This window comes from Lampetra planeri, chromosome 53 (assembly GCF_965212315.1).
Source record: "Lampetra planeri chromosome 53, kcLamPlan1.2.h2, whole genome shotgun sequence".
Classification (NCBI taxonomy): domain Eukaryota; kingdom Metazoa; phylum Chordata; class Hyperoartia; order Petromyzontiformes; family Petromyzontidae; genus Lampetra; species Lampetra planeri.
Genome location: NC_136159.1, coordinates 1,590,550 through 1,603,807, shown reverse-complemented (window position 1 = coordinate 1,603,807; position 13,258 = coordinate 1,590,550). Strand labels below are relative to the sequence as shown.

The 13,258-nt window shown below is 48.6% G+C and overlaps 1 protein-coding gene across 2 annotated transcripts; it reads right to left on the bottom strand.

The window, feature by feature from the left end:
• Positions 1-1,352: 1,352 nt before the first annotated feature.
• LOC144734932 (uncharacterized) lies at positions 1,353-12,906 on the bottom strand. 2 transcript variants are annotated; one of them, XM_078617396.1, is made up of 10 exons: positions 12,562-12,906; positions 11,541-11,612; positions 10,173-10,298; positions 7,765-7,998; positions 6,106-6,270; positions 5,652-5,711; positions 4,265-4,381; positions 3,694-3,757; positions 2,476-2,510; positions 1,353-1,926 (listed from the first exon to the last, which is right to left on the bottom strand). In XM_078617396.1, exons 1-8 carry the CDS (start codon positions 12,601-12,603, stop codon positions 3,701-3,703), a joined length of 873 nt encoding a protein of 290 aa, XP_078473522.1. In that variant the 5' UTR covers positions 12,604-12,906; the 3' UTR covers positions 1,353-1,926; positions 2,476-2,510; positions 3,694-3,700. The 2 variants fall into 2 exon arrangements, with proteins under 2 accessions (XP_078473522.1, XP_078473521.1); XM_078617395.1 differs by lacking the exon at positions 1,353-1,926 and having other exon boundaries at positions 2,399-2,510.
• Between the last annotated feature and the right edge of the window lie 352 nt (positions 12,907-13,258).

Genomic DNA, 13,258 nt, shown 5'->3' with positions numbered 1-13,258 from the left:
GACTTAAAAACTCACCTCTACAATCATGCTTTTGAGCGACTGAGCTTGGCTCCACGCCTCTGAGTTGCGGCCACTACGTCTGCAAATTTGCGCGCGTTACAAATTGAACTATTATTATTATTATGTACATTTACCAATTTCTTATTTTGGAATTCCTCAACGTTTGTAGCCCAAACCCCAATTTGAAAAATTCTCTGCAATAATGGTCACGTGTCCCAAGTCTTCCACACCAAAGGGACTTTGTCTCTCAACGGTCGTTTACCTCGTAAAGCGGAAGTGCACAACGTAGCAGAGGTTCTTGTTATTGGGGAGGGGGCAGTACAACTGCCGTTTTGTACATTGGCTAACAGTGTTCCTAACGCACGATTTGCACGCGTGGGCATTTTCTCAAACATGCGGCGTCATGTCCGCGTAGCCTCGTGCGGTGAACAGGAAAACGTTGCTTCAAGCTGCCAAATCTTCACTTTATATACAATAAATGTTTTATATAACAACCCCCGAGTGGGGTTGGGTAGTGACTGCTCATTTTAATAAGCGTGTGGTTTTATCTGCTCGGGAGTGCGCTGGTGTTTTATAAGGACTGAGGTTTGCCTACGTTGCTTCCACGTCGCGTAAAATTTTGCACTCGTGCACGGCCGAAACCTCAACCGGGAAAAAACGTGCTTGTACGGTACAGATCGGTGATATAATCATCAGTCTGCCATCGTCATCGCAACAGGCAGTGCTTGCTTCACGCGAGGCCTCTTAATTACAGAACACCACGCCCCAGATTTAATAATTAAGATTGAGTCATTCTAGAATATAGGCGCGTGTACCAACTCGTGTATTATTTTCTCCTTTTGTTCTCGTTTGGTTGGCTATGTACTGTGTGAAAGAAGTTTAACATTCGGACAGTTTTTGTATGATCCATTTACCTAAATGTAACAACGTAATTTCCATAAACCGTAATTCCTATAAGCGCAAACGTAATACATGTATGATAAAAGCAAATAAACAGCTCTTATCTCCACAAATAAATAGCAAAAATAACTTGCGTCCACCAGTCAAACAGCTTTTTAGCAAAGCAAAACCGGGACCCCTCTGATAAGCACGGTTGGTTACGTACGGTGCAAAATGAGTTCAACATATTTGTGTAAGTTCAACATGCACAAATTTGAAGTAATTTCAACCTGGGTCTCACCAGAAGTTCGGCTTGTTGAATGAAATGGTGCTGGATTACGACGTGGTTTTGGCAAGAGCACCCCATGTAAATTATGGGAACCTGTTCAAGGGAAAAAAGCAACGACCGCCACACAACAAACTCGTGCGTTGCTGCAGAGCATTATGGGTAAAAGCAAACAAGGAAAAGTCAATTATGTCTTCACATGTGTTGTGCGCATGAGTTCACTTTAATGAATCAAGGAATTGTTACATGCCTCATGTCGTCAATAACTCCCCCACGATAGGAACGTGACATTTTGACCACCACTCGGCCCGACTAAAGGAGAGGGGGGGGGGACCACGGGGGGGGGGGGACGCCCCGTGGCTTTTGGGCTCGGCCGAGCCTTGAGCCAGCACTGCCGCGATGCTGCTTTTGAACAGGCACAGCCAACCCACAAGTCAACGAGGTTCAAATATATATAGAATACGTGACCTCGGCAAAGGCCATCGATGAACAGTAAAACAACACCCGTGTGTGAAATAGATGCTTTGTTTCATTGGATTCAGCCAACCTCTGAGCAATAAAGTGTGTAATTATAACATTCGCATATCTGAACCGCTCATTAACGGCATTAAACCATCGAGTGAAAAGACACAAAGGCAGCTCAGTGATGTCATCTCCCAGGGCAGTTCCATGACGGTGCAATGGCTCCGCTTGAAGGAAAATGGGAAGTTTCTTCACTGCATGAAGTTTCTTCAGATGAAGACTCTTTACGCATCGGCACACTGGGGAAGGGGTGTCGAGTCAGTTGCGCGATAGGCAGACGGGGGCAAGACGCCCGGGAAGGGATGTTCAGACGCAAGTCCCCAAGACGGACAAAGAGGGCACGGCTCTCAATGAGCAGCAGGAAGGAGCGCCGGGCGGGAGGGGGAAGAGGAGGAGGGGGGGCGGGGAATGACTTGGGCAAATATGTCGGAGATGATGAGAGTATGTAGGGTACGTTTAACTTCTTTCGCACCTTACGTAGCCAACCACGCTAATCGGAGGTGTCGGTGAAGGACAACAAACTAAACAAACACCAATGGGAGAGGAGGAAGTTGCGAGCAAAAGCCGGGTAGACGGAGCAGAGTGTTTTGACGGGGTGGGGGTCACACAAAAGTCACGTGGGTTTACAATCGGCTTGAGCTGATCAAGACAGCCATGCACCCCAGCTGATCTCCGTGCGGTGCCGTTTGGAATTAACGATTGCCACTCGCAGATGATCGAGACTTTTATTGTGCACAAAAGAGTAGAAATCGTATTTTCTAATGGGGCCTTGCACCCAGTGCTCTCACTGTCGTGTAAATATCGTGATCCCAGCTCCGTGACCCTACAACACAAAACACAATCACTTAGGCGGGAAGCTGTTTATGCTTTTAGGAAACAATACAAGATGCTGCTCTAAAACAACTTTCCTTCGTAGATATATTCCTCAGAATCCGGTGAGCTATAAAGCTCTTTCTCACATATGTCCAGTAGGGCGGGTAAGAACATAACAACAACAATAAAAACACGATCGTGTGTCCAAGGCGGTGAAATATGTTCACCAAGCATTATGGGAAGGGGAAAAAAGTAAAATCATTCAAACCCACGGATTCCGACACGTGTTTTTGCAACACGCGTTTGTCATCGGGATCATTTCGTTTTAAGTGTACAAGGTATTATTCATGAATGACTCCGTCCTTAGTGATACTGTGTTTTATCGTATATACTGAATACAACTGCCAAACATAACAGAGGATGTAAACATAGGGCAATTATGGAAGGCAGACAAGGAAAATCTTGAAAATCTCTATCCCGAGATCCTATTCACCAAGATTTGGCCAACACTTTAATGATGTTTTGCGGTTGTCTAAAGGGTTAGTCCCCAATAACATCACAACTTGGATAACTTTTCGTTCATATTGGATCATCATTACGCGACTTACCGTGCCCCCCCCCCCATCCTTTACAGATGGATAGAGACAAACCATTCATGCTTTCAACCGTAATTGGAGTGCATTAAGAGACTTTCAAGTGACTTTCAGGCACACCGACTGACCAAGCGCTACGGTGACATCACCGCTGTAAGACGACGTGCTGTGCTTTACTACAACGAGTAAAAATAATTTATGTATAAGCTCTGTTAACGAGTCTGGAAAAAATCGTGCAGAGCTTTAAACTCATGTCCTACATTAAGTACAGACCCATAAAACTATCAACTTTTTATATTTTACCGGGCAAGGCCCACTGAGCTACGTAGCTCTTTTTCAGAAGCGACCTGGCCACTAATGATAGCTCAACGACGCGGCTCATCACGTGGACATTTATAGCAGCCAAACACTCTTAAGGGCGTGTTTCTAAATGTGGAGGGACGCGGGAAAAAAAATCCACGTGACCACGGGGAGAACATGCAAACTCCAAATATTTAGGCATCGGGATGGAGCCCACAACCTCCTGCACACCACGCGAAGGTGTTAACATTTCGCCACCAAAATCAGCACTGAGCCACCACTGAGTTGAGGAGAGCTCACCTTGCTGTTACTTGTAGCGTGGGCCCCGCCCGGCCATCGCATCCTTCTTTCCCTGTTTCAGACCCTAGAACCAAAGCCACACGATCGACCATCAACACTTGTGTAGCGGTGTCTGAGAAGTATTTAATTTGACTTTCTATCAAGTGCGGCACGGCGCACGTACACGCTTTAATAACCAGCTGAGAGGCCACGGGAGAGATACGCGAGAATTACGTTTCTCCGTCTGAAGCACCGTGTAACTGAACGGGTGTTTGTTCCGTGTAATCGTGATGAATGGATCAGGGCCACCAATGAAGACGGAGCCAAGTCCTGCACTCATTTTAGAAGGGAATCGTTGACATCTTATCCCCAATTGATTGAGTGGCAGTGTAAAATCAAACAAGCTGTTAAATGAAACAATCTTCACATTTTCAATAAGCGCCATGCCCCAATTACAGGTCGTACCCACCACTTCATTAGCGAGCCGATTGTTGAAGTTTCTCACGGTTGGTCGTTCTTTTGCGCCCGCCCACGATGGAATAAAGGACACCGAGTGGTGCGATGCGGTATTGAAATGCCGTGCAGTGTTTACCTGGTAGTATCCGGTGTGGTATCCACTCATGTACCACGCCATCAGCATGCTGCCCAGAGCCTCGTCATCGTCATCCGGGAAGGCGGCACTCGGAGGCAGAGGGGGAGGTGGAATCATCTGGGAGCCGGCAGAAACAAACCCAAGATCCAAGATTTGAAGTTTTCGTGACTGCAAGGATCCATACTTTTTGTGTTTTTCGGTAAAGTCACGTAGGTATAAAATAAAATTAAAACAAATTAAATCATGACGTTTCGGAAGCAACACAAGCCTCCGTCTTCAGGTGTAATTTCGCTGTGGCAGTTCCACCTGAAGACGGAGGCTTGTGTTGCTTCCGAAACGTCGTGATTTAATTTATTTTTTATTTATTTTATTTTTTACCTACGTGACTTTACCGAAAAAAACTAAAAGTATAAACCCAAGATCGGTCGGTGACGTCCCGTGAAGACAAATCCACACGGCCAGAGTCAAGTCGGACTTCGTCACAACCAGCACGGCTGATGCCGTCATGCCTCATCGCCACTTCCCTTTGATTCTACAGTTCATCTTCTTGGTTCTTTCGGTAAAGTCACGTAGAAGGGAAGTAATAAAATAATACAAATAAAACAATAAAATAATTCTCACGACGTTTCGGCCACAACGCAAGCAGCTGTCCTCAGGTGAAACCAGGTCTGTCGAGGCGACAGCGTCTGAATGACAGACCTGGTTTCACCTGAGGACGGCTGCTTGCGTTGTGGCCGAAACGTCGTGACAATGATTTTATTATGTTTTATTATTTTATTACTTCCCTTCTACGTGACTTTACCGAAAGAACCAAGAAGATGAATCCCTGCAGTCACGAAAGCTTTAAATCGAAAGATTCTACAGTTGTTACAAATTGACAAATTACCTCCGAGGTCTGCTTCCACAGTATCCAACAATCTGGATTGAGGTCCTCCTCTTGATTTCCCACTCAAACGAAGTGGCTTACGTGGGTATTTATACCGGCCAAATAATCTCGCAATATTAATTATTGGGCACGCATCTAATCCAGCACTGACTGGATTGGTTGGTGGGTGACACGAAATTCACGACAACTCCCAAATCCAGTGGGCTGTGAGATACTCGGGGAATGGCAGTACAGAAAATTAATTGTTGAATCAATCTGAGAAAAACTTTGTGGTGCTTTCGTCTCGTAAAAATAGTTTTCTCCATGGGGCCTTTGGGATTCCCCTACACACAAAAACACTCAATGAGCGACAAACACCCCAACGTCGCAAACTTTCTGAATGAGAGTCTGATGGCCTTCCTGGTGTAAGGGCTTTCTCGTGATGTAGCCAAGTAACAACATTTCCACACTTGTGCGTATTCTCAGCGTATAGACTGGAGCGACCATGTGTGTGTCAACTACCGGAAGAGCTGCTGCAGAGAGATGTGGAGGAGGCGGTGGGAATCCTCCCCACGCGTTCGACTGAAAAACAAAATGAAAAAATGTCAAATCAAACGCAACAAAACGAGGCACCAGCAGATTGAATTAATACGAACTGCTGAGCGGGAGCTCTACTCGGGCAAAGATGCAGCCCCTGCAATGTTTTGCCAAGCCACTGCTGGCATCCGGGTCTCCACGAGAAGGAGCTCTCTAGAGAGCCCCTTTAGGGGGTATTTGGCCTACTCTTTCACGCTGGCCAGACGGGAAAAAAAAGTGGGAGTCTACACGCTTTCCCCCACGATATGCGACCTGCCGATCGATTAACCGCTCTCGTCGGCATGTAACAATCACTTTTAATTCTTCGTCTAACAACACTCGCGTCTCCGTACGACACGCGCGGCAAAGCTCAAGTGTCCCACCGGGTGAAGGTGCTCACGTAAGGTGGAAAGCCAGGGAAGGGGGGAGGATGGGATAAGGGTGGCGACGGGTAGTCCCACGGTGGGACGCTGTGCTTCTGCTTGTGCCCCCCCTTCTTCCGTGCTCCGTGCCCACCCTTGGGTCTGCCTGGCATCTCGTAGTCGTCGGCGGAGGGGGCACTTTCCTGCGGAGTCGGCGCACACACGGGGACGCACATCAGAGAGGCGCTTTCGCGCGATTCTGCATTGCTTAAATGACTGCGGCTTCAGCTCCTGTAACGGACCATGCTCATAACGACAGCCCGTTTATTACGAGCATAGCTGCAGTAGCGTATATACTTCCACGCAGCGTTCGGGTTACCTTAACCACCCTACATATATAACGATCGTGCTCGCTGACAAATATCCAATCATTGATGGGTTTTTCTCTTGTATTCTATTAATAATGTACACATGTACCTGCCTGTACGTCATGTATTAAATTAGCATTTGATTAGGATGCCTGTTCAAATAAACCATGATATATACACAGCGATACATTAACGTTGTCACGCGTTTCCTCAAGGTCCAGTTTAAGTTCATTCCAGGTTCGCAAGTGGTTCCTTATGAAGAGGTAATATCTGTATTTACATAACATTACATATGGGCCTTGAAACAACGCACTGCATTGTTGATACGGCATGTACTTCCACAATAACAGAGATCCCCCGCATAGCCTTTAACAGACTGTTGGGGCAAATGCTGTTTGAGAGCATCTATTAAGGCCGGCACGGCACGCGATGGAGATGGTTGGCCAGCACAATGCTGCCCTTGTTTCCCCAAATGTGGATATTTACACACCGCACCAGGTGATTATTTAAGTCTGAGGCAACCTAGGGGAGGCACAGGAAAGGATTAAATATTAGCCACTTGTATTGGTGGAACTCAAGTCGCCGGCTTCGGGGCGTAGTGCACGCAACCACACCACCACTGTACTTCCACTGGCACACGTAAAATACAAAGATCTGCTAGAATGCTAAACCATGTGGCAGACGAGTTTGTAATCTGACTTAAAAATCGATCAAAATTGCCTTCATGGAGCGGGTTTTCTTTATGTTTTTACTTCTCTTGAAATGCAATGCATTTGGTTCAACGACGCTCCACAACTTTAATTCCCCACGCAGAAAACAAATCTTCGTCTTGCCGATCAACCGACTCGTATTGTTACGCTCCGACAGAAAGGCACCTCCTCACCTCCACCCTCGGTAACACGGCTGTATAAAACGTAGGGCTGAGTCCACGTCCTGGCGAGAACCACGTCGCTGCCAACGTTTAGGGGTTAGGCTGCTTTTCTTCCCAAATGTATCAAAAACTTCCTTTCCACCACAATGAATGAATTATGCTATCATTTACAACCCTATTGACAGATGAAGGTCTCACCATGCCGTATTGGGTCATGGGAGTTGTTTGACCATACATCGCCATTTTGGTTTGTGCAAGATGGTCAATGTGGTCCCAGGACTGTTCTTGAAAAGTTACAAGTTTAAGCCTTGGGGGAGGGGGGGGTCGGGTTTTTCCACCACTGGCTCAGAGCAAATGAACATTTGCCGCATTGCATGTTTTGAGCGGTAAAGGCAGCTCAACTCTCAACGAATCTATTAATCCGAATCCATCACAGCACCGCCGCCGCCCCGGCTCACCTTGCCGCCCCGGGACGCCGCGTCGGCGTCGCAGCTCGCGGCCGTGTCGCTCTCCCCGCCGGCGGACTCCGCTGCTGGCGGCAGGAGATCGGCGAGCTCCATCTCATCCTCGTTGCCGTAGCCCGTGAAGACCACGACGCACGTGCCGGCGCCGGCGTCCACCGACTTGATGGTGGCGTCGTAGACTACGCCGTCCTCGGACCAGACAGCCTGGCACAGGTCGCCCGGCCTCCACTGGCAAACGAGAGGTTGGCACAAAGACGGGCAACGATTCCCCCGTGCAGCCGACGCGTGCCACTGGAGCAAGCGCTGTTGGCACCTATGAAGGACGGCATGGCGCACAAGGCGGCGATGCGGCCAGCACCACGCCTGGCTGCCTTAAGTCTCCACGTAGTAAACCGCTGTAGTCTGCGCTCCACCAACGGAAGAAAAAAAACTACATGAACTCTCTCCTGAAGCGCTCTCGTGGCGGGAAGACCTCGACATTGGCATTTAGCTGAGGAAAATTGCAATCCGCAGGACTGTGTATGCTTACGTATCATTTGTGTTCCTTGTTCTCAGTGTCATCGCAGCAGGGAACACTGAAAGGGACCGTTTGGCTAACCATCAAACTTTTGGCTAGATTTTTCACCGTGCACTTTCAGATGCGCTTCTGCGGCCATCTGGAACGCTCTTCCTTTCCGATATTAGGAAGCCACTGGAACTGCACTTTTACATCTAGAGTGAAAACTAAGTTCTTTAGAACTGCTTTTTGTGTTTAGTTTATTGTACTTCCTCCGCACCTCTGACTAGCGCGGTTGGCTATGTACAGTGCGAAAGCAGTTCAACAAACATGCATGAGAATATTCCTGGTTCTTTCGGTAAAGTCACGTAGAAGGGAAATAATAAAATAATATAAATATAAAACAAGAAAAATTCTCATGACGTTTCGACTGCAACACAAGCAATCGTCATCAGGTGTGAAATCAACGGCAAGAAAATTTGAAAAAAGTGGCGGTTTGTCCTGACGTCAGCACCACAGACAGCGATTTGGCAGTTGGCCACATGGACGAGTCCATCTATGTTCGGAAAAGAGGAGGGGGGAGAAGAAAATAGAATGCGGTCTGAAAGTCACCGTAAGCGTGAACACAATCAATTAAGACCCGAAATGGTTTATCAAATCCTTCCAATGATTGCTAAGCCAGAATCCATCTTCTCGGTTGAAATTGTCTCTGTGTTTGTATATGTGAATAGCCTCATGAACTAACCTCTCATGGTAGCCAGATGGCTTGCAAAGAACCTCTGTCTTGGAGAAATCAATGTCATATGACCCCACTGAATTATAAAAAAATACATGAGAATCTTTATTTAGACTGGAGGAATTCGATGAGCTATGAAGCTCCTTTTCACAGATGGTCCAGAATGGGGAGGTCAGCAAGGTACAACAGCAAACAATACAAATGAAACGATAGCAGTGAAAAATAGAGAAAATGGTTAGCAAGTCACTAAATATAAATAAGGAATTTATTAATTACGGGAGTCCGATTTATCAAGCTTGGGCAAGGCAGCAAAAACAACAAAACAGTCCCAGACCACACGGAGATAACACCGCACAGTAGTCCCTCAATAAAATGGCACATTAACACGGAGCTCGCATCTGGCTACAACTCCAAATGGCTCACACGGTGGAGCCTAAACAGACTGAGAGTGGATTTTGGCAGAAGCAACTCTCTCACGAAATCATGGGGGGGCTTCTGCACAAAATAATAATTTGCTTATGATAATAGGGCTTTCCCCTTTCAGGCAATAAACCAGAAAGGGGAAAACCCGATTATCATAATTTAATATTGGCAAAGCAGGTCTCAAATGTTTTTCTTCTTGGTTCTTTCGGTAAATTCATGTAGAAGGGAAATAATAAAATAATAAAAATACAATATAATACAATAATTCTCACGATGTTTCGGCCACAACGCAAGCAGCCGTCCTCAGGTGAAGAACAGGTCTGTCGGAAAGACAGCGTCTGAATGGGCACCACCAGGCTTGGGAGCGTATATTTAAGCTGGGTTGGCGGGGGAAGGGGCGCCTTGACAAAGGAATTTGCATATCAAGAGGAATTTAGCATATTTATGGGAAATGCAGATATGGGATTAGTCACTACTTGTGGAATGCTTGTCAGGAGAAGCAAACCTCATGGATCTTCTCCCTGAGATTGCCCTGCAGCTCTACAAAGATTTGACAATGCTAAATACCAGAAGCAGTGGCCTGTGGAGAAGATTGGGAAAAGACCAAAATAGGTTTGACAGCAGACACGACAAAGAAGACAACTATTAACATCACGTAGGTAATGATCAAAGTTATAAATCACATTTGCAAATACACGTGACAGCCACATCCAGAGCACCACTAATCTTCTGCTTCAGGATATTTACCTTGTCGGAGGGCGACACGCTGTTCCTCTTGTGCCGTCTCCGTGTCTTCGCCCGCTTGTTCACAGACTTCGTCTCCCGGCAGATCTTGGGGCTCTCGCAAGTGGCCGTGCCATTTTTGAGCGCCGTCTGAAAGAGCACGGTCGGTGAGTTGAGGTTGGTTGGGCTTCGTGTGGCCACGGCCATATACAGTGATGAAGTCACGGGCCGTAGGTAACCCACCCCTGCTCTAAGACGGTGTCTTGATCTGCGTCTGTACATACACGTACTACTTTGGAACGGATCGAAGAGTGTTGCCAACTCGGCAATTTTGTTGCTCGATTTAGAGGCATTTTTGGGGGTTTCCCAAGCGGTCAAATTTGAGTGACTTTCTAGGTTAATTTTGAGGATTTAGAAGCAATTCCAGCTGCGTATGAATGTACGTATTTACATGACATTTAAATGGTTCATAGACTCAAAAAGCGTTTCTTAGAAATCCTATGTCACTTTGCTATGGCACAACGTCCAGTGTCATTTCTTATAACTAGTCTAGGCATATCCCGACTTATTGAGTTAGCAACAAAACTGTCAAACCACTGTGCCCATTTTCCCCATTCATATTTGTGGCCGCATCACTGTGCACGTTTACTGCCCACTGGTAAGAAAGTTCGTTTAGACAAAAACAGTCATATCAGCTTGAGCAAGGCGCTTACCATCGAATGATAACACAGTACTCGAAGGTGTACGTATGTTGAATTTCTTTCGCATCGTACGTAGCCAACCGTGCTCATCAGAGGTGCGGGGGAAGGAGAACTAGAATGTAGTTCTAAAGAAATTAGTTTTCTAACCACTGGTGGTGCACGTGACACACGAAGTGTGTCATGTTGTCGGGCTTTCCCGAGTATCCCTTGCAACAGGGTGTGTTGTGTCTCAAGGTGTAAATATAATAATGTACACGCACACAGAGATACGAAGTGTACAAGTATACGCAGACAAGCGATACAAAGACAAAGACCCCCCGCATATGGGGCAAGTGCTGTTAGCGAGCACCTATAAAGGCCGGCACGGCACACGAGGGGGTGGGTGGCCAGCACCACGCCCGGCCGCCTTTGTCTCCCCAGTGGCCATGTTTACACACCACACCAGGTACCCACTTTGGCTGAGTCGACCTAGGGGAGGCCCACAACCAATTCAGATCATCGTCACCGGTGTTGGCCGCGAGCGGGAATCGAACCCGTGTAGCCAGGTTCGTCACGCAGTGCGCTAACCGCTGCACTACCGCTCCCCACGAGTGATACTTTAATACAAAAACTACCGTCACCACTTCAGGGTAATCCTGACCGCGCAAATACAGAAAGTTGAGCTCGCAGCCAGTCGGAGACACTCGCTCACCTTGAAGGACGTGACGGCTTTGTCATACGCCTTGATGAGCGCCGTGTCGTCCCAAATGTCAGAATCGTCACTCTACAAAGGGCACACAACCACCACCATCACCACCACCATCACCACCACCATCACCACCACCATCACCACCACCATCATCACCACCACGACCATCACCACGACCATCACCATCACCACCATCACCACGAACATCACCACCACCATCACCACCACCACCATCACCACCACCATCACCACGACCACCACCATCACCATCACCACGACCATCACCACCACCACCACCATTACCACCATCACCACCACCACCATCACCACGACCCTCACCACGACCCCTTTGAGTCGACATCGGCCGCACGTGCCACGCACAGAGACCCACGGCGTCCCCGGAGCGCTGTGTGAGAGAGGTGACGACGTCCACTGCTGGACCAGGGGGCGGCGCATTGCGGCGCGTGTTTTGACCATACTTCACCACGCTGGTCAGAGCGGGTCTGTGAATGCGGGCGAGTGAAAGTTCGAGTTCCATACAGTGCTGACACACGCAATTTGCAGGCTAATTGAATGTAGTACGCGTCGAAAACTGATTGCATGGTCATGCCAGCAAGGGGACATTATATACCGAGCCAGTGGTGGGAATTCCTCATTTCTAGGGCGGCGAGTGGGTGACTCGCATATGACCACCGCTGTTGATTCGTCAATAAAGTAACATGAATAAAGTAACGATAGTAAAGTAACGTCGCTAAAGTAACGATATTAAAGTAACGGGTTAATTCTGCTTCGCGGTGCACAGCAAACAGAAGTACATCCCGCAAGCCACCACTCGACTGACTTTCTACCCCCCACCACTCCCACCAACCCGCACAGACCAGGCGAGGTGAAGTATGGTCAAGTGAATAAACCCCACGGCGCGTGCAGAGGCCCTCATCCAGCAGTGGATGCGTGGCGCGCGTGTAACACAAAGGAGGAGGGGGGGGGTATGGGAGATGAGGTGCGGGCGAGGCTTCTCCATCACCTGCCCCTTCTGGTAGACGACGTCTCCCCGCGACACGGCCATGAACGATGGGGCGAGCGAGCGAGAGAGCCCGCAAAGAGGTCCCCGAAGAGCTGAAACCTCGTAGGGGAAGGTGGTGGTTGTGGTGGTGGTTGTTGGCGGTGGTGGTGGTTGTGAAGCCAAGCCGGCCGGTTCCCTTACGTAACAAACACAACAACAGCAGCAGCAAGGAGACACGCTGGTTAGCAGGGTGTTGTTTATCGGAGCTTATCGAAGGCCGCCTCTCTCGCTGCCTCGGAGAGAAGGGAACGCGCGCCCCATGTGCGCCCTGAACGCCGCCGCCGCCACCGCAACCCGCGAATCGCCGCCGCCGGCGGCCATCTTACGCAAGGAAAGCGTCGCCCGCTGCTGTGAATGGGCAAGCCGGCGATGGCGTCATCAATACGTCACCACTTCACACCTCCCCCCTCCCCCCCACGCCGAAACGGGACGCGGGGATTGGCCAAAGCGGGAAAGTTTTCCCTGTGTAAGATGGCCGACAGGAACGCGTACACCGCGGCAGCGCTACAGACCACGCCCCCTCCCCGTCTCCCCCCCCCCCGTCTCTCCCCCCCCGCCGTCATCCTCCCCGCTACCGCTGGGGGCGCTGCGCGAGACGCCGCCTGAGAAATAAATTAATAATTAATGAGGGCGCACCTCATTACGTCACAGACCTTGT

Excerpts from the sequence above, each read along its gene's own strand:
- LOC144734932 (XM_078617396.1), bottom strand. The coding sequence starts at position 12,603 with ATGGCCGTGTCGCGGGGAGACGTCGTCTACCAGAAGGGGCAG. Across the intron at positions 4,382-5,651 it reads TCTCTGCAGCAGCTCTTCCG|ATGATTCCACCTCCCCCTCT; the intron begins GTAGTTGACACA and ends GCCGGCTCCCAG. Across the intron at positions 3,758-4,264 it reads ACCACACCGGATACTACCAG|GGTCTGAAACAGGGAAAGAA; the intron begins GTAAACACTGCA and ends CTTTGGTTCTAG.